The following is a 23184-nucleotide window of genomic DNA, read 5'->3' on the forward strand; positions in this document are numbered from 1 at the left end:
TCGATCTCGATGCTTTTCCTTCCTGTTGTGCCCTTGCCAAGCAGCTTCCAACCATCGTTATACCCCCTTTCTTTCTCCGTCTTGCAGCGTTCTATACTCGTTTTCTCCTTTCTTTTCGATTCTTGTTCTCAGCTTTCATCTTTTCCATCCACTTTACTCCTGATGGCTGCTTCTGCTACTTGTCATTTAAAATGAGTCGGGACTTGCCACTCTCTTGATATAATTAATACACTTCTTTTGATCATCTTCGAGCCGTTCACTTCATTACATAGGAACTGATACTATCATTCTAGACTGGATTTTAAATGCCCATCACGAAAACCCGCTAGAACCGCCTGGTCCGTTCTCCCTTCCAAAACCCCAAGACCTCCCCGTTTTCAGCTGCCCACTCCCGGACCCCATCCACCAACGCCTTGGCCATTCCCTTATTCTTGATCTTTGCATCAGAGGCGCCACCCAGCCCCGCAGTCGGCACATGCTCCCCAGTAGCATATTCAGAGCCCATGCTCGGCAGCACATTCTCTCCAGCACTGAGACTCACAAAGAGAGCGAATGGAACCAGCCAGACACAGAGCCCGAAGTACGAGGCCACATCGGTGAAAGAGGGCACGTCGCTATAGTCGACTTTATACGGCTGGCGCCAGTTATTCTCGGATCGCTGGGCCGGAGCGATCGGCTGCGAGAAGTGGCGGAACCACAGCCAGTGGTTGAGGCCGACGAGGAGGCAGGACAGAATGAAGAGGGGATCCGAAAGCTTGACAATGGGGAAACGGCGGAGGTTGCTGGCATAGACGAGGTGCGACGCGATGCTGAGGAGAGAGAGGAATATAGGGAATCGATCAAAGATCATGAGGAGGGTCTGCACGCCGATGATGCTGTATATTAGGCGGCTCAGGAGCCGGCGGGCAAGCACGGTGTGCTCCTCCACTATTTCGGATAGGTAGTAGAGGCCCGAGGCTGCGTAGACGGTTGGTTAGACTAGAGCTTGACTTGCGCCGGACTGAGACTTACCGATTCCCAGTGTCAAGAATGCAAAGCCAAAAATTACCCCCAGGTACCCCACGAGCGGAAGAATCCACATCGTGACTGATTCGGTCGACTGAGAGAGAGGGAGGCGTGGACAGGGAGGGAGGGACGTGGGATAGCCGGAACACGTGGAGGACGGGCGGAAAGGGATGTGATTAAACTGGGCGCATGCTAGCAAGCAAGGTGGATCGACTGCAAGAGTGACCTATTTAACAATAATACTGAGAAGCGCGTGAGTCTGGGTGGAACGTGGAAGCAGAAGAAAGTGAGGCAGTGACAGCAACAACAAGTGGCAGGTTGGTTGCGGCATCGGGTTTTGGCCTCAGGCAGCAACTAATTATTTTTCTGGCGCGGAACTTTCCTTTTTGACCTTCGACTTCTTCCACTCCACACATTCGATATACAGCACAATGTCTCGTCCCGAAGATATCCTGTAAGTTTTGACCCTCGGCCTGCAAGAACTATGACACTGACTGAGTCGCTTCCAGCCCGCCCGACCTGTTCTACAACGACAATGAATCCCGCAAGTACACCACCTCTTCGCGCATTCGCAACATCCAGGCCGACATGACCAATCGGGCTCTGGAGCTGTTGGACCTAAAGTCTCCGTCTCTGATTCTCGACGTCGGCTGCGGCTCTGGTCTATCCGGCGAGATTCTCTCCGAAGTAACAGAGGAAGAAGGCGGCCCGCACACGTGGGTGGGCATGGACATCTCGCCCAGCATGCTAGACGTGGCCCTGCAGCGCGAGGTGGAGGGCGACCTATTCCTCGCAGACATCGGGCAAGGCGTACCTTTCCGGCCCGGCGCCTTCGACGCCGCGATCAGCATCAGCGCCATCCAGTGGTTGTGCAATGCGGAAACGAGCGACGTCACTCCCGAGGGTCGGCTGAAGCGGTTCTTCGAGGGCCTCTACGCTAGTCTTCGTCGCGGCGGCCGCGCAGTGTGCCAGTTCTATCCGAAGAATGATGCCCAGCGGAGCATGATCAGTGGCGCGGCGATCAAGGCTGGCTTTGGGGCCGGTATTCTCGAGGACGACCCCGGCACGAAGAATAGCAAGCTATACTTGGTTCTGACAGTCGGTGGCGGGGGTCTGCATGGTGATATTACCGGCGTGGTCGATGGCATGGATGGTGTCGATGTCTTGGATGCGAGGAGGAAGGCTATGGAGCTGAGCAATGCTCGAGCTCGGTCACCGCGCAAGGGCGATAAGAATTGGATCCTCAATAAGAAGGAGCAGATGGCCAAGAAGGGCAAGGTGGTGAAGCACAATTCAAAGTATACGGGCCGCAAACGACGTACGGCCTTCTGAGCGATTCTGTCGCTGGCCGACAGGCGCCTAGAGCGTCCGGGAAGGAAGACAACCCGGTCGATGGCTCCAGGCGTCACTCCGTCATCATGTGCGCCCTCCAACTTCTCTATGGGAGATGCCTCACCACCGCTGGGGGAGACCCGTTTGCAGTAGCTTTGCGCCACGGAAAGAGCATCGACAGAGAAATCGACAGACCGTGGGGCTCACCACGTGTGATAATGAGGACTCGGGGATGTATGCCACCAATCGAGGAGGATAATCCGAGCTAAAATAATTTAATGACGTTACGAATTGATTTCCAAATGGTCTATATTGCTACAGCTGGCAATGGAACCTCCAAACGAAACAAAGTAAAAGATAATACATAAACAGAGACCGACCACACCAGTTGGTCCGCCTATGATCTCAATCATCGCACGGACTTTGCAGGTGTCAATCACAATCGTTGCAGTGGATATTCTAAAACAAAAGAAAGGGGCAGCCGGAGATGAAAATTTACAGAGCCGCCTCCATCTTGTCCAGAACAGCGCGGGTGAACTCGTGAGTGGTGGCATTGCCGCCCATGTCGCGAGTCCGCGATTTTCTATCAATCTGTTAGCATGCTGATTTCATTTCAAGTGATCAATCACTCACCCTTCACCGATCACCTCGTAAACCGCCTTGGAGATGCGGTTGGCGTGGTCATCCAGACCCAGGTGGCGCAGAAGCATGGAGCCAGACAGAATCATGGCGCTAGGGTTGGCCTGGTCCTTGCCCTTGATATCCAGGCCGACGTGACGGCAGCCGGGCTCGAAGACAGCAACGTCGCGGCCCATGTTGCAGCCGGGGACGACACCGGGGCCGCCAACAAGGGCGGCACCGACGTTGGAAAGGATACCACCGTACAGGTTGGGCATGACCATCACATCGAACTGCTGGGGACGCGAAACGGCCTGCATGGAGGCATTGTCCACAATCATGTCGTTCACCTCCAGAGTGGGGTAGTTCTCGGCGACCTTGTGGAAAGTGCTGCGGAAGAGACCGTCGGCCAGCTTCATGATGTTGGCCTTGTGGATGCAGGTGACCTTCTTCCTGTTGTTGGCGAGCGCGAAGCTAAAGGCGAACTTGGCAATGCGCTCGGACTTGGCGCGGGTGATGATCTTCAAAGACTCGACCACGCCCTGGACCGATTGGTGCTCCAGACCGGAGTACTCGCCCTCGGTGTTCTCACGGATGATGCACAAGTCGACGTTGTTGTGGCGTGTCTGGTAGCCCGGGATATTCTTGATCAACGAGATGGATGCGTAGATGTCCAGTTCCTGACGGAGCGCGACGTTGAACGACTGGTGGCCCGACCGCTCCACGGGGGTGTGCAGGATACCCTTCAGACCCAGCTTGTTGCGCTTGAGAGATGCGATGGACTCCTTGAACAGCTCCTCCGAATGCTTGTTGCCCGTGTCCACACCGCTGACATCGACCTGCTCCCACTCAATCGGGACGTTGTCGGCCTTGAAGATGGTCTTGACCGACTCGGCCACCTCGGCACCAATGCCGTCGCCGGGAATCAGCGTCACCGTATACTTGCCACCATACTTGGTCGGCTTGAAGATATCCGACTGCACCGTCGCGAAGGCTAATTGAACAGGTTAGCGACACTATACCACGTCATTTTTCGCTGAGGATGGGGGCCAGTTGGGCGTACATCGTGCAGGAATGGAACCAGCGACGGAGGGAGCCACGGAAGCGCTGCGAAGCAGAGTCTAGACAAAGAGCAATTGATTAGCCATGAACTAGGCGCAATGCCATCCCGCCATCAGGGGGCTTGTGGGGGGAGGGAGAAGAAGAGGGTGTGGATAGTGTGGCAGGTGGCATCATTGGACCGAGTGATGGCAGACAAAGGGGAACATACCCGGGCAGGCTGAGCCGTTCGTGAGAACATGATTGGGGGAGATGGGTGACAACGGGGGAGGGCACCAAGAAAGGATGTCAATTGGGAGAGGGAGTGAGCGGTGGTTGGAAAAGAAGAAGTGAAAGAAAAGGCCGAAAAACGGCAGAAAAAGGGCGGATGGGCTCGGCATTGGCGCCGCGCGACTCAGCCCACGGGCCGATCTTATCTCACCACACTCATCCTTATTGACTCCCATTTCCGGTTGGGACATCAAAGAACGAATTGATCTCTGCTTCTTTGGCTGCTCGAGCATGAAACTCCACGACTCTATTGATGAGGCCCAGCGTGGCTCTCCCCCAATAAGCAACTCTATTCAGCGTCAACGACGAGTTCGGGTCTCAATAACATAGCTCGCGAGGGCACCAGCGTGAATCCCATGGATCTGCACGAGTATAAAATCTGTCTGGATTCACTGTCTGGATCATCTTTTCCCCAAGCACAATCCACAAGCTCTTCAAATCTTCTCAGAACCAAACCAACCAACCTCCGAAGTCAATTCTTCACTCAATTCAGCCATCAAGATGCAGTTCTTCACTGTCGCCATTGCCATGCTGGCAGCCACCTCGGTCAACGCTGCTGCTCTGCAGAAGTGGTGCGGTCACCCCGGCCAGGGCTGCTACATGATGAAGCGCACCGCCGATGTCACTGGTGATGTCAAGCGCTCTGCTGAGGCCCTCGCCGATGCCATGGCTGAGGCACACCCCATTGCTCTCCAGAAGTGGTGTGGCCACCCCGGCCAGGGCTGCTACAAGGTCAAGCGCGCCGCCGAGGCTGCCGATGAGGTCAAGCGCTCCGCTGATGCTCTCGCTGAGGCCATGGCTGCCCTCGATGACGAAGAGTAAATGTGAGCCTCCCCTCCCAGATCAAGCTCTCCTGCGCTATGCTGACCAACTCTCAAACAGCACTCAACCCATCTGTCTACCGCCGGCACTGGTTCGGAGTTGATTAAGTTGTCTAACGAAAAACGTTTCTGCCCGGCGCAGCATCCATCGACATACCAACGTCACCACCAGTGTACGTGAGGAAGCACCGTGGAAGTCTCGTGGAACCCTGTCTATGGCGAACACTCTTTTTTGATACTGGCCATGGCATTTGTTATTCAATTCTCCCCTGGGGGGTTTTTTGGATGTGGGCGGGTTTATGAAGAGAAAATGTTTTTTAGAAAAGAGAAAAACCAATACATTCACGTTGGGATATCACAAATTCGCTGTGCTCGAAATATGTACAGTTATGGCTACCTATTCCAATGGGCCTGGGCAAATCCACCTTCCTCGATTCCCGACCCCCACCGCCCCTGGCCTTGGTACACAGGGTCCTTGGACGGAGAGTATGGCTGTCCTGTCGTCGGCTCTGTGGGCAGGGGTATCGAGCTGGCGTCTGGAGCATGCATCTCATAGCCCGATATCATGTACGGCTCGGCGTACTGCTTGTTATCGTCCATGCTATCGTACATCTCCAGATCTTGAGTACAAGAAGGGTTTACTCCGGCGATGGCTTGTTGCTGTTCGAACTGGGAGTACAGTTTCCATGTTTGGATCAATCGTTCCTGCTGCTCCGGGCTCGCATGTCTGACCAGATCCAGTTGACTGGTCGAAAGGGACTGTGGCTGCAGGCCATTTTGTCGCAACAGCGCATCAATGTTCACAGCCCCTGCTCTTTGTTGGGAAGCTATATGGGACGAGTGGTGGTAGTGCTGGGTGACGCTATACGATATGGGTGGAGCCTGGGACACCGAGGGGCCTGTGGGCTGTTCTGAACCAAATTGGCTCAGGCTCATCTGCTTGGTGAATAACTCGGCCAGCTCATTCTGCATTTTCAGGTTGCTTTCCGCCGCCGACAGGCCGCACTGGGGCATTCATTTCCCGGTCAGGAAGTTTGAAAACAGGGAAGATGGAGCAGAAACTACCTGGCTACAGTGTGGATTCTCGACAAAGGCAGCCAGTGCAAGGGAAATATCGGAGACATGTCCGCAGAACGGGCACTGGTGCAAGATGGAGGAGGACATGGTGGTGGTGGTTGAGCAAAGAACATGGTGTCCGGAAGTCTAACTAAATCTGCCCGACAGTTAGTGCCCGAGCGGAGTTGGGCAGATACTGCTAGAGCTGTCCGGTCGCGCAGTGCGATATCGCAGATAGATTTAGTATGGGATCTCGAATAATAATAAGAAGCTGACTCCGTATATACTAAGTACAGGGGTTGTGGTGGTAACCCTAAGTTCGACAGGACATAGAGGTCTGGGTCTTGAAGAGACAGATTATACACCCACCTCGTTTACCAACATCAGGCCAAGCGGGAAATAATAAATCGACTACCTGTGTCCTGTTAGAGAATCAACCAAAACAAAGGATCGAAATGGACTAAGCAGTAGTAAAAGTCGCAAGATCTATGAGGATCATGTGACCTGGCAGGCAACCCCCGTGACGCGAGCTAGTCCAGCTTCCCCGGCAGCTCACCCATCACCTCATCTTCTTCCCTCCATCCTTCCACTCACTCCCACTTTCTTCCTACCTTCTCTCTGGTCGTCTTACTCTCATTCCATTAAATCCCCCCCCCTCTCCTTCCTCTCCTTCCTCTCATCCCCAAGCTTCGAGCCGAAGCACCTAGTTGCGTCCCTGCATCACCATGGTGGGTTTGCTTCGCTGACCAGCAATACAACCCTCCGGGATTCTAATTTCTGACACAGACGTCAATTGGCACTGGCTACGATCTCTCGAACTCGGTCTTCTCTCCGGACGGCCGGAATTTCCAGGTCAGCAGCACTCCCTCCCCCATCTTCGCGAAGCTCGCGCGCCAGAAACCTAAACAGATTTTCCCTCGATAGGTCGAGTATGCAGTCAAAGCAGTCGAGAACGGAGGAACGGCTATCGGCATCCGATGCAAGGATGGCGTGGTCTTGGCCGTGGAGAAGATCATCACCAGCAAGCTTCTGAAGCCTGGTGCAAACAAGAGAATAGCAACGGTGGATCGCCATGTTGGCATTGTAAGAAATCCTTCCCTCCTTCTTACCCTAAATCCAGTTGGCATCGTGATTCTGTTCTGACTGGGTTCTTGTCGAAAAGGTATCCGCTGGTCTCGTCCCGGACGGCCGTCACTTTGTTTCCAGAGGCAGAGATGAGGCTTCCTCGTGGAGGAGCACTTACAAAGGCCCCATTCCGATCGCGGCGCTTGCCAATCGCCTGGGCGGCTACGTGCAAGCCTATACACTGTATTCCAGCGTGCGGCCATTCGGTGTGACTTCGATTGTCGGTGGATGGGATAGCGAGGCCGAGCTGGCCGTGGATGGCCAGGTGGGAACCGGACCCAAGTCGGGTTCTGGTGGAAAGGTCGAAGGCGCGAAAGCTGGTGGCCCTGGTCTCTACATGATTGAGCCGAGCGGGTTGTATTGGGTACGCAAGCAAACACTCGCTGGATTCATGTCATCGGAAGATTCCCGTTTACTGACTACCATTTGTGTGCAGGGCTATTACGGTGCCGCTACTGGCAAGGGACGACAAGCGGCTAAGGCGGAGCTGGAGAAGTTGGACCTGAGCGCGGAGAAATTGTCGTTGCACGAGGCCGTCAAGGAAGCGGCCCGGATTATCTACGTGGCCCACGAGGACAGTAAGGACAAGGAATTCGAGCTGGAGATGACCTGGATCAGTTCGCTGGACGGGCCCACCAAGGGACGACACGAGGAAGTGCCCCGGGAACTCCTCGAGGAGGCAGAGAAGGCTGCCAGGCGAGCTCTGGAGGGCGAGGACGAGGAAGACGAGGGGGCCCGGGGCTCCGGGGAGCAAATGGAGGAATAGAAACGGGCCCGGTCGATATCTTTTAATGTCCTTGTTCTTCGCAATCAAGAAAATTTCATTTCCTAGAGCTTCTTTCTCTCTCGTCTTTACAGCATCTTGCCCTCCGACCACTCCCTCCGCTTGATACCCAATTCCACCGCCGCACTGCCCCAATCCTCGCCATGGTTGTGCATACCACTCTTTCCCAGCCCGGCTCGCTCCAGACCTTGCTCCTCAGTGAGCACCGTCAACAGCCCAAAAATGACCGGCACCCCGGAATCCAGCTGAACCCGCATCAGTCCGTGGCTGACAGCGTCGGCGATGTATTCAAAGTGCATCGTGGCACCCTTGATTAGGACTCCGATTGCGATCACGGCATCGAAGGGCTTCTTCGGCCCCGCCGCGGGGGTTATTGGCGATTGCGTCAGGTCGCTCGTCGAAGCCGACAAGAGATCCGTGGCGCTGATGCCCTCGCCGGAAGAGCTGCTAGCTTGGAGCTGCGATGCAGCATAGACACTAAGGAAAGAGACAGGTCTCGTCAGCGACAGACAAACAAGGCGGGATGCTGGCCAGAAGAACTCACCGCTGCACACCCAAGGGCAGCTCGTAGCTGCCCGGCACGGTCTGGATGGTAATGTTGTCCTCGGTCACGCCCGCTGCAAGCAGGCTCTTTTTCGCTCCAGCAATGAGCTGCTCGATAATCTTCGTGTTCCATCGTGCGTGGACAATGGCGACTCGCAATCCCGAGCCTAGGTCATGGCGCAATCAATCAGTTGGAGGGGCCCGAGTTCGTGGATGTCTGCTTGCCTTACCGTCGTAGGTCGGCGCAGCGCCGGGGCCCTTAATAGAGGTCATTGTGGTATTTATGAGAGTCGGGAATTGTTAGAGGCGAGAGTTGTCTAGAGGAGGAATAGGAACGGAGGACGGAAGAAAGAAATGACGGGAACAGCAAAACACATACCCGCATTCATTACTGTTTGGCGGGGAATGTCACATCTACATAAAACGACTGGAACAAAAAAGCCAAATTCCATTCTTCCCGGGACATTACAACACCCTAGCGATTAAAAATAACACAGATGGTTCGCCATGCAAAGATCATAATCATAAGCATCTACTCAACCGTCACCGACTTGGCCAGGTTGCGCGGGAAATCCACATTCAGGCCCTCGCCGACTGCCAGCCAGTACGAGATCAGCTGCAGTGGGATCACATTGAGCAGGCCCTGCAGGCAGTCCACCGTCTTGGGCACATCGATCTTTTCGGTCAGCGCAGACGAGAACTCCGGGTCGTCGGGGTTACAGATCACAATGGGGCGGCCACCGCGAGCAATGACTGTGAAAACAACGTTAGCATCGGCCATCCATCTTCTAGAGAGCGACGAGCAGACTCACCCTGTTGATAGGCATTCAGTGACTTGGTGAAGAGGTTGTCGCGAGTGAGGATCATAATGATCGGGAGGTTCTCATCCACGAGAGCGAGCACACCGTGCTTCAGTTCGCCGGACATGACCGCCTCGCAGTGGAGATAAGAGATTTCCTTGATCTTCAGGGCACCTGTTCAAACGATTAGCTTTATGGGTCACATATCGGTGGGCTTTTGAATAAACTCACCCTCAAGAGCAGTGGGGAACTGGGCTCCACGACCCAACAGAAGCAAACTCTTCTGGTTCTTGAAGAACTTGGCGCACATCTCTTTGATCTGGTCATTGAGCTTAAGGATCTGCTTGAACTGCTCGGAAATCTTGCCCAAGCCCTCCATGATCTCCTCACGGCGCTTCTGTTTCGAGGCGCGGTCCTCGCTGAGGGACAAAGCGAACATGACCATGGCCACAAACTGGGAGGTGTAGGCCTTTGTCGAGGCGACACCAATCTCGGGACCGGCGTTGATGTGCACACCGCAGTGGGTGAGAAGCGAGATCGAAGAGCCGACCACGTTGACAACGCCAACCGTCAAGGCACCCCGCTCGAGACAGTAGCGGAGAGCCATCAGCGAGTCCGCCGTCTCGCCCGACTGGGAGACAAAGACGCAGGTGTCATCTCGGAATACTGGCGCCTGGCGATCGAGGAAGTCCGATGCGAGTTCGACGGCGATGGGGATCTCCGTCAGCTCCTCGAAAACTCCCCGCACGGCCATGCAGGAGTGGTAACTGGTTCCGCAGGCAATGAAGATGATTCGTCGGCAGCGGCGAATGGTAGTAATGTACTGGCGAAGACCTCCCAGGGTGACCTTCTTGTTGACCGCATCCAGACGACCTCTCATCGTGTTCACCACGGATTCAGGCTGCTCAAAGATCTCCTTCTGCATGAAGTGGTCAAACTTGCCCTTCATGATCTCTTGCAGCTCCAGCTCGATGGTCTGGATGGCGCGGACGTTGGAGGTGCCATCATCCTTGGTCAGGCGGTGGATATTCAGCTGTCCTTCGTGGATATGGGCAATATCATCATCTTCCAAATAGAGCACCTTCTTGGTGTGTTCCACGATGGCAGAGGGGTCCGACGAGAGGAAGAACTCGGCGGGCTGGGGGATGCCGTCGTCGGACAGGAATGCCCGCGACTGGGAACGGTGCAACAGCGACTTGTCCGGCGGGGCCAGGAGGCTCGTGGCCGACTTTTTCGCGGCTACGTTCTGGGAGGCCTGTTCAGCCGGGAGAGCGCCATCCTCGGAAAACTCCACGTCCACAAAGTCCACCTTCATTTTCTTGGATGTGCGCACACCGATCACCAGCGGGGAACCCTTGCGGGCCGCGATCACCTCATGAGGGTAATGCACGGACTTCATCAGCAGCCCGAATGCACCCTCCAGCTCCTTAATGACGGCCTTGGCCAGAACAGTGAACTCGATGTCCGGGTGTTGGTCGTACAGGTACTTGGCCAACTTGGCAATGCACTCCGTGTCGGTCTCCGTCTCGAAGCGGAACCCCTTGGTCTCGAGGAGAGCCTTCAGCTCCTTGTAGTTGGTGATAATACCGTTGTGAACGACCGCGAATTCCCACGAGGGATCCGATCTGAAGTACCCGAGATGGTGAGTTACCCCGCCAACTTGCATTTCGGACTGACTTACCGGTGTGGGTGGCAGTTTGTGCGCGAGGGCGTACCGTGAGTGGCCCAGCGAGTGTGAGAGATACCTGCGTGAGACTCAAAGATCTTGGACATGTCCACATCCTGCTCTGCAATGAGCTCCTTCAGTTTGGCCACCTTGCCCACTTCCTTGAAGGCACAGACTTCATTCTTCTTGTTGCCATCGACGGCCATGCCCGCGGAGTCATAGCCCCGGTACTCCAGTCGTGAGAGACCTGTAGATGAAGTTAGAGGGCGACCGAGGGTGGGGGAGAGGCGATCACATACCATTGAGCAGGGTATCGATGATAAACCGACGGTCCCTCTCGACGAGGTAGTTGATATAGCCGAAAATTCCACTAGATCCGGGTTAGGAGAGCCAAATTGGGACTCCAGAGCAAAACATACCACATGATGAATAGCGAGTGAAGGGATGAAGAAGCAGAAAGAGGAAGGAAAGCAGATGGGCTTTATAGTGGGGGGGGGAAGGAAAGAAAGAAAGGGAGGGAGATTATTATTATTAGTGCCGATCCACCACAGCTGCGTGGCTCACCCAATCAGGTGACTGCCGTGTGTCTCAGTTGCCCTGAATCCTAGTTTCAGCAGCGATAAAAATAGCCTGGTGCCTGGGAATGATGAAAAGTGGGAGTATGTGTGCAGGATTGTGTGGCTGGTATGTACATATTAGTACTTATCGGGAACGATGATAATTCTACTATTCCGTGGTATCGTAGCAGTAGTAGTGGTCGTCGTCCCTGTAACTAGTTAGTTAGTTACGTTACTGAGCATGGGTTGGTTGGTTAGTCATCGAAAATTCTCCCTTCTTCACGATTGTCCGCGTCCCCACCAATTCCACTTCCCGATCGCGTCTTTGTCTCCTTTCTGGTCCCTTTCACCCTCTCCCCCTCCGACCTTACTCTCAGCCCTTCCAGACCCAGACCGTCATCTGTCCCCCCCGGTCGGTCTGTTCGCCGCTCCACCAAGGATGCTGCCTTGTGGTCGCGCCACGGTCGTCTCTGGCGTGTAGCCATCTCGAAACGATGTCACGCGCCTCGGCTGGCTTTGCGGACTTTTTTCCAACCGCCCCTTCTGTGCTGCAGCGGAAGCGCGTCCGATCCCAGGATCGTCGCGAGAAAGTGCCTGGCGATGGCGACCAGATCTCCGAGGCCACTGCCGCCAACCTCCTCCCGGCGTCCGACATCCCCGGCACCAGCAGCACCAGCACCGACGAGGCCATCTCGGGAGACGGGGAGCCGCCTCAAACGTCGACCGTCGCGCCGGAAATGGATGCAGTGAGTTTTTCTTCCTCTCAAAAAGCCTCTGAGGGGGTCTCCGCACCGTCAACGGCGCCCACGACGAATCTTCATTCGTCGCATATTGATACCCTGACACCACTCACCAATGCCGAGTCGTCACCCCCTCGCAAAGCTGCCAGCCCATCTCAATTGAAGGGAGCTGGCGAGCGCTCGCCTGACTTGGGCCGGGGATCGAATCCGGAAATCTCAAAATCCTCCATCACCCCCGTTCACACGCCTCCCACACCCCAGTCGCAGATCCGTCCTCATGAGACCGTTATCAAGGGTTGCAAGGCTGTCTATGACCCAGATTTAGATAAACGGTCATCGTCCAAGGAGAGGCGCAGGAAGCCAGAATACGTGGATATCCTTGCGAGCGGTCAAGACGCCCCTCCACTGGACCCGCGCCTAGCCATCTCCAACTATACACGCGGATCAGGTTGCAAGCAAAAAACAAAATACCGACCGACTCCCTACACCCTAAAACTATGGCCCTACGATGCCGCAACGAGTATCGGTCCTGGGCCCCCAGTCCAAGTGGTGGTAACCGGCTTCGATCCTCTGACCCCAGTCGCCCCCATCAGCGCCCTCTTCTCGAGCTTCGGTGACATTTCGGAAATGAACAATCGCACAGATCCAATCACCGGTCGGTTTCTGGGAATTTGTTCCATCAAATACAAAGACGCCGCCTCCTTCCGGGGTTCAGGTCCAGTGTCGGCCTCCAGCGCCGCACGGCGTGCTTATTACGAGTGCAAGAAAGAGCAACGCATTGGAACCCGTCGGATTCGAGTGGAGTTGGATCGGAATGGCGCGGTTTCGGAGCGAATGGCGTCAAAGGCAGTTGAATCTCAGCGACTGGCCTCCAAAACCACCCCTGCACCAACCCCGGACACAAAACCAGATCTTCAGACCAAGAATAATGAACCGCCACCGACCGCGCCCAAAGGTCCTTCCGGTCGATCGGCCATGCGGCCTGGAGTCACGATCCCCGAGGGGCCAAGGGCTAGCGTTCGATCCCCTGCCGCGCTATCACTGGTCGAGGATGTGCCCATCTTGAGCCAAATCAAGCGTGAACCTTACATTTTCATTGCTCATTGCTATGTGCCAGTCCTCAGTACCACGATCCCACACTTGAGAAAGCGACTCAAGCTCTTTGGATACAAGGATATCCGATGTGACCTGACCGGATACTATATTATCTTCGAGAATTCACGACGAGGTGAGCAGGAGACGGAGCGGTGCTTTCGGTTAAGCCACATGAAACCTCTGTTCACCTATATCATGAATATGGAGAGCCAACCATATGGCAACCCGAACTATGAGCGCAGTCCTAGCCCCGAACGGCTTCGAGCTGAGCAGCGCGAAAAAGCCGAAAAGGAACGGACACGCAAGGAAAACGAACTGGACCTAGAAGAAGAGAAGAAGCTACGTGCCATTGACCTGGATCCTTGTCGAGAAGTGCTTTCAATCATCATTCGCGATCTTCGAGACAAGCTTTTGGAGGATGTCAAGTCACGCATCGCGGGTCCTGCATTGTACGACTATCTCGATCCGAGCAGGCATGCTGCGAAAAGAGAGAAACTGGGAATCGCAGACCCAGAAGGCCCGAAACGGTCCATGTTCCGCATTGATATCGACAGTAGCGTTGGGACCCCGGATACTAGGTCTGAACTATCCGCTGGACGAAACCCACTGGGGACGTCGGGCCTCAATGTCCTTGCACTCCCTCGTATCCGGAAAGCCCAAGGCCTTGATCACGCAGGAGCGGCCTTCCTCGATGAACGGCGCAGGCAGCCATTGCGAAGACGAGAGGTTCGGCCTCTGTACCACCGCCTTGCGCAGTTGCATGATGATGAGGATTCCGATGACGAGCAACGGACACCTCGGACTCGGGATACGGAAGAACAAGAAAGTCGGCCATTGAGCCGTGCAAGTTCAATCTCGTCTGAATCTGAACAGGATGAGGAATATCACTCGGATGGCTTGGAGCCGTCTCAAGCAATTGAAAATGAAGTGGACAAGAATCTGAGTCTCTCTCCCCAGTCCCGTAAGAGGAAACGATTGACCGGAGAACACGCAACACGGAAACGGCAGAGACAAGACGATGAACTCTTTGGCATCGACTCTTCGGAAGTAGCGGACCGCAAACCCACAGACCAAATCTCTGAAACAACTGCGGACGCTGAAGGTCCTGGGGCTAAGCTGGCTATCCACGACAAGCAATCAGAGAAAGTATACTCTGATTTGTTGCCTGACAAAGATATCGAACTGCCTGCCGAGGAAGAATTCGTTGACGAACCGAGAGCCGAAATCCACTGGGGTGTGTCCAAGGAGAAGCCGCGCGCCACAGTGGAAGATGATGAAAACATTGTGATGGATCTGGATGGATGGCAACATCTGATCAAGGATGATGAAGATCTACGGTTCCTTCGTGAGATCATGCCAGAGCAATGGCAATCTAGTGTTGGGAACCTTGCTGGATGGGCATGGAGGCAGAAGGAGATCAAAGCGCTCAATCGACTCGAGGAGAAAGGTCCGACATACGACACACTCGGCATCTTGGGCTACTACGTTCCGAATGCTTCTGGCGCTGCTCGGACTGAAGGGCGCAAGAGGATCCTCAATTCCGAGAAGTCAAAGTACTTGCCGCATCGCATCAAGGTCCAGAAAGCGCGCGAAGAGCGCGAGGAAAAGGCAAAGGCGGATCCCCAGACCGCCGCAGCCGAGGCGGCGAGGATTGCTGCTGCCAAGACCATCTCAAAATCCACGTCAAGGTCGACGCGTGTTAACAACCGCCGACTCATCGCCGACATCAATGCTCAAAAGCAGGCTCTCCCGCTGTCTAGCGGCGAGGGTGACGTTCTTCGGTTTAACCAGCTGAAGAAGCGAAAGAAGCCCGTTCGTTTTGCCCGGTCTGCCATTCACAACTGGGGTTTGTATGCCGAAGAGAACATCACCGCCAACGACATGATCATCGAGTATGTGGGAGAAAAGGTGCGCCAGCAGGTCGCAGATATGCGAGAACGCCGGTATCTGAAGAGTGGCATTGGCAGCAGCTATCTCTTCCGTATCGACGAAAACACCGTCATCGACGCGACCAAGCGAGGAGGCATTGCCCGGTTTATCAACCACAGCTGCACACCGAATTGCACCGCCAAGATCATCAAGGCGGATGGCAGCAAGCGGATTGTCATCTATGCGCTCCGGGACATCGAACGAGGTAAGCGGAGCTGCCCCCTCTGTTGACTAAAGCTTTGGACGTTCTCACTAACAGTGACAATAGATGAGGAACTCACCTACGACTACAAATTCGAGCGAGAATGGGACAGCGACGACCGAATCCCCTGTCTCTGCGGTTCCACGGGCTGCAAGGGCTTTCTCAATTAAGCGGTTATCTTCAGTTCGCATTTAGCACATCCAGTGCATGGCGTTTGATCGGCCTGGCTGGCTGGCGTTTTTCTTGTTTTTGACTCGATTAGCATCGATGGTTTATCTCCTCGAATTACTACTACCACCCCCTCATGTACAATAACTACCAATCCTAGAAATTTCAGTCGTCAATCGATATGGTGTGGATTTCTATTAGAGGACTTCTTTCATTCGCCAGGCAAAACACCAATCAATTGTAAATCTGTCCCGGGCTCGAGTATCCGCCCAACCCTCTACCCTGGCGTGTATTCCGAATGCAGACCCTAAAGAAGATCTGTAGTTCTCGCCTTCTCAGATTCACTGGGAGTCTCTCTCAGTCCCCGTGCTTCCCCAAGGTGCGCATCCTTGGTGCGATAGTCTTGCCGACCAGCACTCGATATCAATATCAATATCAACATCCTTAGACTACAACGGGGCGCGTTAGCAAGTTTCCTCTTTATTTTCTTCCATCTGCAGTATGTAGTGGGATGGAATCGATCTTACCCAGATGGCTGGGAAGGAGAAAGTTGGCAATGCCCTCCTTGATCATATACTGGTGTCCGCAATTCCCGCAGACCAATTTACCCTCGACGACATGCGTCTCCAGAAGCAGGCGATGCAAGTCTCTCAGGGTCTGCTCATTGTCGAGTGCCTCGCCTTCGGGTTTGGAGTCGGGAATACTGGGGAATCCGAGCTAAAGACCAACCAACAAGCCCGGTCAGCACTCATTCATTCGGTAATGGATATGTACATCATGGTAGACACAAAGGGTGGAAGGGAAAAATACCTCAGTGGCGGTAACCCGCAGCGCCTCCCAGTCAACGCGAGGAAGGATATTGCGAATAAATTCCGGCTGGAAGTCCAGCTCCTGCTGCTCCAGCTCGGCGTCGTGAAAGTGTAGCGGAAACGACGTCTGCGTGGTCTTGCACTCCTTCACCGCGCATGTCACGAAGTTGGCCGTTATGACTTTCATTGCTATTGTGGGCGCGGGCTTCCGCTCAGCAGAAGCTCCTGTGGTCAAGCGGTGCAATTAATGACATGTCCCAGTTTGCGTTTAGGAGTTGTTCGGGCAGAAAAAAATAGAGGGATGGTCATGTGATGTATGTTATCTTAGCTTATCGATAAAGGGGTTGATCTACAAGTTACCCTAACTACATACTTGAAGTTAGAGGAAACTAGAAAGAGCATATTAGGTTATTATTTATTATCACCGGGTTTTAATCTGCACGTCAACCAAATCCAGGTCGTCAATATCATAGTCTTCGAGACAGGTATCAGGATCCAGCCGGTCCCCATCGAAGACCAGGGCCACGTCTGCGTCGCTGGGAACGTCGTGTTTGTCTCGAAAAGCCGAAATTAAGCGGGACACTGGTGTTTTCAGCCTCGCTTTGATCCGGAAGTCATTCATCCCGGGGCTTCGCAGGACGATCCGAATCGGTTGCGCCTGCGCATCCTCCTCATCGCGGGGCGGTGACTTCTTGCTCGTGCCCGTATCGGGAGAAGACCCAGATGGATTGCCTGTGGGAAGAGTATCGGAAACCGCCTTCATATGAATTTTTAGTTCAGCTGGACTGGACGGTACTTCATCGTCCATCTCAGGAATCGTGCTGTGGTCCATATTGAGCCCCAGGCTGTTGCAGGTAGTTACGTCGAATAGTCTCCGACCCTTCCAGGTCAAATACACAGACGACTGCATATCTTCTGTGAAGTTTTGGCGCTTACACCATGCTAATCGCACTTCCCGCAGTCCTTGGGACATCTTGCGATGAACAAGCAGCGGCTTCGTGTTGATGATGTCTGATGAAATCAGGATTTGCACAGTTGGTTCGGGCTTTGCCGCTGGTTCTGGTATTGCCGGCCTTTCTGGCTTTCGTGCGGGTAGTTCCTTCTCTGCTGGGGGGATCAATGGTGGAGGATGTGGCGAGATAATTGCCGTATCCAAAGGGCGTTGGACATTTTTATTCATTGAGTCATGTGCGCCGCTCTCTGTTTCAAGAATTGTAGTAGAGCGGGCAGTCGAATCATCGTGAGATTCTAGAGCCCTCGGGCGGTCCACTTCTGGAGTATTGTTTGCAGGGAGGTCGCCTTCAGGCGAGTCTGCGGGCGCGCTCTCCCCATCGGAGTCAGTAATTTCCAGCAACTCAGTATGGGGTTTGTTGTGAGGATGCGATGGCGAGCGTGAAGGTTCAGGGAGATCGCCTGGTCCATGCTGTGCACTGTCAGCTCCATCAGCGCCGGAGTCTTCTGGACTGCGCTCTTCTTCCGCGGCATCCGAAAGACGAAGCCGTTTGTGCCCGCGCCCGTCATCTACAGATGATTCATGGTGCTTCTCGTGCGCTTCTCGATTCGCCGCGACAATGTCCGAATATGTTTGGCCCGATCGACGATAAAACTCCGGGTTGGCATCGCCTGTCTGTTTCGATGCCCAGGAGGGTCTGTTGAAGAACGATGGCATTGCAATTATTGTGGTGAGAGGAAGACGATCGCAATGGCTATCCATGACTAAGGGGTCCCTCTCCAAATGACCCGCCTTCACCGCCCTCTCCACCGCTCGTCCTCTTCCGATCTCTCGTTCTGCTCTCCCACGCTGGTCTCCCTCCCTCTCCAGGCAAATCCCACTCATCACCTCTACTTTGCCTGCTCGCCATCATGGAGAATGGCCCTTCCTCCGAGGGGAAAGACCCGTCGGCATTCCTGGGCGAAATCATCGGCGCGCCAGTGATTGTGAAATTGAACTCGGGTGTGGTCTACAAAGGTAGTGCAGAATGGCTCCTCTGGCTCTCTGCGTGTGATACTGATGATATTTGGTAGGCGAGTTACAATCTGTCGATGGCTATATGAATATCGCCTTGGAGAAGACAGAAGAATTCGTGAATGGGAAGCTGCGACGCAAATACGGCGACGCCTTTGTCCGGGGGAACAACGGTATGTTTTGCGACTGGCCTGGAACTGGTGCTGGGCTGACTCCTGAATTTGCAGTGCTTTACATCTCTTCCAGTTGAATAGGGAATCAGTTGTTCTAAGAGAAAAAAGAGAAAGAGAGAGTTACGAATTATAATCCTTGCTTCCATCACGTTGTACATGGTTAGTCATCGTAATCTAGATATTCGGAGGGGCAAACTTCTTCTCCAGAAAAAAGTTTCCCACTCCCATCCCACACTATGTTGCAGGCAATCAAGTACAGCGAGGGTCGCCTCGAGATCCTCGATCAGCTACAACTTCCCTTCGTCGAGAAATACTTCCCCGTCCGAACGGCCGAGGATGGCTGGCACGCCATCAAGAAGATGCAAGTGCGCGGTGCTCCCGCCATTGCCATCGTAGCCATGCTAGCCCTCGCCTCGGAGCTGACCACCCTGATGGCCACCGGTGACGTTCCAGCAGAGGCCCAGGAGGCCCGGCATTTTATATCGGAGAAATTGCAATATTTGGTCACCAGCCGGCCAACGGCAGTCAACTTGAGTGACGCTGTTCGCAAGCTGGAGACGGTGATCACTGACCAGGCTCAGCAGCCTGCTTCGACCGGCCATGCTGTTGCGACAGCTTTTATCCGGGCGGCGGAGGAGATGCTCGGGAAAGATCTGGAGGATAACCAACGGATCGGAGAGCATGGAGCGGGTTGGATCATGACCCATGCGAGTGCTGGTAGTCCGACAGTTGCCATTCTGACCCATTGCAACACGGGGTAAGAACTGATTTAAAGTGTCCCGAAACACAGGCTAACCAGGAGGCAGTTCTCTCGCTACATCGGGCTATGGAACCGCATTGGGCGTGATCCGTTCATTGGCGTCGAAAAACGTCTTGCGCCGGGCCTATTGCACAGAGACACGACCTTACAACCAGGGATCTCGCTTGACAGCCTTCGAGTTGGTCCATGACAACATCCCCGCTACGCTGGTTACGGATTCGATGGCAGCAGCTCTACTGGCAGGCGATGCTGGCGTGAGTGCTATCGTAGTCGGCGCCGACCGAGTGGCGGCCAACGGAGACACGGCAAATAAAATTGGTACATATGGCTTGGCGGTTTTAGCAAAGCATCATGGGGTTAAGTTCCTGGTCGCCGCACCGCGGACAACCATCGATCTGGCCACAAAATCCGGCAACGATATCATTATTGAACAACGCCCCGGGGCAGAGGTGACCAGCATCAGGGGGCCCCGCGAGGATTTCGGGACAAGCGGCGCGCTGGAGACGATCCGCGTCGCTGCGCCGGGGATTGACGTCTGGAACCCGGCCTTCGATATTACTCCGGCGGCTCTGATCGACGGAATCATCACCGAGGTAGGGGTGGTGGAGAAGGATACGGACGGGCAGTATCATATGGACGGGTTATTTGGCACTCGTTGAGTCATTTTTGGGTTCTTGTTTGGTACTGTGGTCTCCTGCCTTGGATTCGGGGTTGTCGGTGCTCGGGTCGTGGCGTTCGAATCCTGCTAGGAGTTCCTCGACCTTGCCTTCTAGTTCGTTGAGGTGGCTCTCGAGAGCGGACGCGGTCATTTCGCCCCTGCCAAGTTTGAAGTCAGGAAATGCAAACCATAGATCGAGATAATAGACATCGGTATATATACCGGGCAAGGTCTGCAAGCGTCTTTGGATACGTTTAGTTGTGTATATTTTTTTCGTCAACTGGGGTTATTGACTCACTTGGGCAATATCAACGCTGGAGAGGTCGTCTTCTGGCATTGTCACGGTGCTGCTCGCGGCATGGGGTTGGTTGAGAAGAGAAATGAAGAGGCACGAAGCGGGCAGGTGTGACCGATCAGCTGGGATTAGGTAATCCATGCAGCTGGGACAGTAAATTTACAGTCAAAAATTGTTTTATAGTCGACCTATAACTACCGAAACGGAAAAGTAAGATTTATAGAAGGAAATCGATGACGGCTGATAATTTAGGAAGTCCATTTACTTGCATAGGTAAATCATGATTGTTTCAAATCCATTTAGATGGCAATTTGAACGTATCAACTTAGTATAAAACAACGCTTCTACATCAACGCTATAGTTAAATCAAGGCCCCGGAGCGGTCAGCCTCGAGAGTTTGATAATCGTACTAGGCGCTATTATATTTTAGCTTACGCGTCGGCACCCTAGGGATAAATATCGACTACTAGTCCTAGATAGCCATAGTAGCCATCTAACCCCCCGTTTTGATCAATTATGCGCCGAAAACGCTATTATTCTAATCTACATGCCTCTACATTCATCACATCTACTATATCCTTTAGATATAGGGTGTTTTATGTTACGGATTGATGCGCCATGAGGTTATCCCCATCGGTTGTTGGATAAAATATCTGGAGACCAGTATACTGACAATTTATAGTCGACCTATACCACTCATGTCCGCTGTCCACTGACAAACGCTTCAAATACAGTCCAATATTAAATCTGGGGATGAGGACGCAGCCAGCGCGAGAAAGACCGTCTCCAGAAACGTCCTATCACCAAATTTACTCTAGTTACCATTGTCAGCACCCTCATCTTTATCCTTATTGTTGTCATCGTCGTCCAAGTAAAAGTTGAGGCCGTCACGGGCCTTCTTAATCGCATCCACAACCTGTTTCACATTTTTCCAAATTCGCTCGCGGTTTCGCAGTCCTTTCAACGAGCTCCAGTTCGATCTGATACCACAAAACACTTTATACCAATTTGTTTCATTGTGCGGTAGAGTGATCGGTCCCGTGTCTAGGATCTCCTGCCACCCAGGGCGCCCCGGCGATTCCCATTCCGGCTCATTTGAGACAAATTCGTCATAAATCTCTGGCTCGTGATCACGAATGATCTCACGCCGTTGCTCGAGATCCCGATTAAATTTTGCACGTTCTTGTTTCTCATCAAGTAAATCACGAGCTATGACGGTTGCCCAGTAGTAGGGTTTTGTCTCGGGGGACCATGCTTCATATAGCCAGGGCATCTCGTCAAGGATAAAATGACGAAATAACGAGATCGGAAGGTGCGTGAATGCACGGGAGGAAAGTCGAAGGCTAGCCACCTCAGAAGAGTTGAGGCGGCTGGAAATACTTAGGATGATTTCAGGAGGTAAAGCTAGAAAAGGATCTTGTGGCGAGAGGCGGTCATGTTGTGGCCTTTTCTCAAAGGCGCTCTTATGCACGCTGAAGCTTTCATCAGTGGTGACAGCTGAATCCAGAATGGCCCGAAGACCAGGGACAAATATTGGATTTGCAACGAGATATTCATGCGCTTCCTTGTGTCGCCATACCTGGTCTGTTGCGTCCACGACATCCTGATTATATTTCACAGGAAACTTCTTCCGTTCAATACAAGCCTGGTCTCTAATATGGACCAAGGTGTCGAGGTCGACACGGTCATTACACAGGCGCGTGGCCTGGATATAAAGCTCGAAGCAAGTTGGATGGAATGGGAGCGCGATGCTTCTCAGCTGCTCTTGGGTCTGTTTCCAAGCAATTGATGTAGATAAGCACACGAAGCTAAAGATAACAAAGCATAATCAGGATAGGATGAGGAACTCACCGTCTCAAGAACGAAATTCGTTTCAGCTTCGATATCGTTATCCGCACCGTACCGAACAGGGTAGAAGTCCAACCAGGACCCTGATGGCGGCATCTTTTCAGCAATACCAGTCAGAAAATAGTTGCTTCCACGCTCAAACTCGAGGTCATCAGACCGAGGTTTCAAGCCTGGTTTCTTCCAAAGAATGCCATGGACCGTATGGCAGCCTCTCATCTCCTCGATGGAAATATTCTTTCCAATATACGCCTCATAATGTCGGCAGCCCAGACCCCCAACATGCTCGAGGCGGAGTGTCTTGTCGAAAGCGGCCGGATTGACCGTGTGTACTCGGCCGGTTCTAGAGTATAGCGGCGCGCCTAATGGTGAATCTAGAGGCAGAAATTCTGTATCAAATTCCGGGGGATCTGGGCCTGTTACTTTGAAAAGCCACTCTTGGACCTCGGCTGGCTCACACTCGTCGATTCTCATGTCGTCACCATCTCCACTGGCGTCTGAGCTGTACTCGAGGATCTCGTGGTCCGGATCACTTTGATATTCGTAACTAGGGTCATCGGCGAGGATCCCTCCTTCGGGATCATCTTCATACAGCCAAAATTCTGCAGGATCCTCCCACCAGCGACCTAAGGGATCCGGTCGGAACACCATGCCGCAGCCCGTCGACGATGAGCAACTTCTTTGCTCATCTTTATCTTCGTCCTCCTCCTCTCCTTCCTCCTCTTCCTCATCATCGTCGCCATCACGTTGCGAACGTTCGAATTGTTTTTGTTCCTTATCCCTATGGAATTGACGCCCCTGAACCCACTGATTTCTGAGACCGCTCATCATGGCCGCCGACCTCGGCTCGTCTTTCATCCTAATCCGCTTGATATTGAAGCTGACTCCGCAGAACTGGCATGGTACCT

The 23184-nt window shown here is 53.6% G+C and overlaps 15 protein-coding genes across 15 annotated transcripts; 6 read left to right on the forward strand and 9 right to left on the reverse strand.

Moving 5' to 3' along the window:
* Positions 1-325: 325 nt before the first annotated feature.
* N7510_002335 (uncharacterized protein) lies at positions 326-1081 on the reverse strand (the record flags this gene model as incomplete). The annotated part of the gene is made up of 2 exons (XM_056974262.1): positions 326-957; positions 1012-1081. 2 exons carry the CDS (start codon positions 1079-1081, stop codon positions 326-328), a joined length of 702 nt encoding a protein of 233 aa, XP_056839379.1.
* A 355-nt stretch (positions 1082-1436) lies between these two features.
* N7510_002336 (18S rRNA methyltransferase BUD23) lies at positions 1437-2337 on the forward strand (the record flags this gene model as incomplete). Its single annotated transcript, XM_056974263.1, has 2 exons — positions 1437-1459; positions 1515-2337. The coding sequence occupies 2 exons, from the start codon at positions 1437-1439 to the stop codon at positions 2335-2337; spliced, it is 846 nt and encodes a 281-aa protein (XP_056839380.1).
* Positions 2338-2832: 495 nt separating this feature from the next.
* On the reverse strand, positions 2833-4255 carry N7510_002337 (isocitrate dehydrogenase (NAD(+)) IDH1; the record flags this gene model as incomplete). The annotated part of the gene is made up of 4 exons (XM_056974264.1): positions 2833-2920; positions 2971-3949; positions 4019-4076; positions 4226-4255. 4 exons carry the CDS (start codon positions 4253-4255, stop codon positions 2833-2835), a joined length of 1155 nt encoding a protein of 384 aa, XP_056839381.1.
* Positions 4256-4785: 530 nt separating this feature from the next.
* N7510_002338 (mating alpha-pheromone PpgA) lies at positions 4786-5106 on the forward strand (the record flags this gene model as incomplete). The annotated part of the gene is made up of 1 exon (XM_056974265.1): positions 4786-5106. The coding sequence occupies one exon, from the start codon at positions 4786-4788 to the stop codon at positions 5104-5106; it is 321 nt and encodes a 106-aa protein (XP_056839382.1).
* A 392-nt stretch (positions 5107-5498) lies between these two features.
* Positions 5499-6269, reverse strand: N7510_002339 (uncharacterized protein; the record flags this gene model as incomplete). The annotated part of the gene is made up of 2 exons (XM_056974266.1): positions 5499-6110; positions 6171-6269. The coding sequence occupies 2 exons, from the start codon at positions 6267-6269 to the stop codon at positions 5499-5501; spliced, it is 711 nt and encodes a 236-aa protein (XP_056839383.1).
* Positions 6270-6886: 617 nt separating this feature from the next.
* On the forward strand, positions 6887-8052 carry N7510_002340 (proteasome core particle subunit alpha 7; the record flags this gene model as incomplete). The annotated part of the gene is made up of 5 exons (XM_056974267.1): positions 6887-6889; positions 6948-7013; positions 7086-7244; positions 7324-7650; positions 7723-8052. 5 exons carry the CDS (start codon positions 6887-6889, stop codon positions 8050-8052), a joined length of 885 nt encoding a protein of 294 aa, XP_056839384.1.
* Positions 8053-8138: 86 nt separating this feature from the next.
* Positions 8139-8886, reverse strand: N7510_002341 (lumazine synthase RIB4; the record flags this gene model as incomplete). Its single annotated transcript, XM_056974268.1, has 3 exons — positions 8139-8547; positions 8615-8780; positions 8844-8886. The coding sequence occupies 3 exons, from the start codon at positions 8884-8886 to the stop codon at positions 8139-8141; spliced, it is 618 nt and encodes a 205-aa protein (XP_056839385.1).
* Positions 8887-9145: 259 nt separating this feature from the next.
* On the reverse strand, positions 9146-11503 carry gfa1 (glutamine--fructose-6-phosphate transaminase (isomerizing) GFA1; the record flags this gene model as incomplete). The annotated part of the gene is made up of 6 exons (XM_056974269.1): positions 9146-9366; positions 9426-9587; positions 9645-11038; positions 11095-11326; positions 11379-11449; positions 11499-11503. 6 exons carry the CDS (start codon positions 11501-11503, stop codon positions 9146-9148), a joined length of 2085 nt encoding a protein of 694 aa, XP_056839386.1.
* A 627-nt stretch (positions 11504-12130) lies between these two features.
* On the forward strand, positions 12131-15772 carry set1 (histone methyltransferase SET1; the record flags this gene model as incomplete). The annotated part of the gene is made up of 2 exons (XM_056974270.1): positions 12131-15605; positions 15669-15772. 2 exons carry the CDS (start codon positions 12131-12133, stop codon positions 15770-15772), a joined length of 3579 nt encoding a protein of 1192 aa, XP_056839387.1.
* Positions 15773-16214: 442 nt separating this feature from the next.
* N7510_002344 (RNA methylation protein TRM112) lies at positions 16215-16766 on the reverse strand (the record flags this gene model as incomplete). Its single annotated transcript, XM_056974271.1, has 3 exons — positions 16215-16219; positions 16298-16487; positions 16581-16766. 3 exons carry the CDS (start codon positions 16764-16766, stop codon positions 16215-16217), a joined length of 381 nt encoding a protein of 126 aa, XP_056839388.1.
* A 234-nt stretch (positions 16767-17000) lies between these two features.
* Positions 17001-18248, reverse strand: N7510_002345 (small ubiquitin-related modifier domain-containing protein; the record flags this gene model as incomplete). The annotated part of the gene is made up of 1 exon (XM_056974272.1): positions 17001-18248. One exon carries the CDS (start codon positions 18246-18248, stop codon positions 17001-17003), a length of 1248 nt encoding a protein of 415 aa, XP_056839389.1.
* A 194-nt stretch (positions 18249-18442) lies between these two features.
* N7510_002346 (U4/U6-U5 snRNP complex subunit LSM6) lies at positions 18443-18795 on the forward strand (the record flags this gene model as incomplete). The annotated part of the gene is made up of 3 exons (XM_056974273.1): positions 18443-18548; positions 18605-18718; positions 18773-18795. The coding sequence occupies 3 exons, from the start codon at positions 18443-18445 to the stop codon at positions 18793-18795; spliced, it is 243 nt and encodes an 80-aa protein (XP_056839390.1).
* A 159-nt stretch (positions 18796-18954) lies between these two features.
* N7510_002347 (S-methyl-5-thioribose-1-phosphate isomerase) lies at positions 18955-20137 on the forward strand (the record flags this gene model as incomplete). Its single annotated transcript, XM_056974274.1, has 2 exons — positions 18955-19475; positions 19525-20137. 2 exons carry the CDS (start codon positions 18955-18957, stop codon positions 20135-20137), a joined length of 1134 nt encoding a protein of 377 aa, XP_056839391.1.
* Positions 20120-20473, reverse strand: N7510_002348 (uncharacterized protein; the record flags this gene model as incomplete). The annotated part of the gene is made up of 3 exons (XM_056974275.1): positions 20120-20294; positions 20359-20378; positions 20435-20473. The coding sequence occupies 3 exons, from the start codon at positions 20471-20473 to the stop codon at positions 20120-20122; spliced, it is 234 nt and encodes a 77-aa protein (XP_056839392.1).
* Positions 20474-21245: 772 nt separating this feature from the next.
* N7510_002349 (uncharacterized protein) lies at positions 21246-23134 on the reverse strand (the record flags this gene model as incomplete). The annotated part of the gene is made up of 2 exons (XM_056974276.1): positions 21246-22202; positions 22283-23134. 2 exons carry the CDS (start codon positions 23132-23134, stop codon positions 21246-21248), a joined length of 1809 nt encoding a protein of 602 aa, XP_056839393.1.
* Positions 23135-23184: the final 50 nt, after the last annotated feature.

The sequence above is a fragment of the Penicillium lagena genome, assembly GCF_028827675.1.
Source record: "Penicillium lagena strain IBT 129212 chromosome Unknown utg000001l_segment0_segment0, whole genome shotgun sequence".
Taxonomy (NCBI): domain Eukaryota; kingdom Fungi; phylum Ascomycota; class Eurotiomycetes; order Eurotiales; family Aspergillaceae; genus Penicillium; species Penicillium lagena.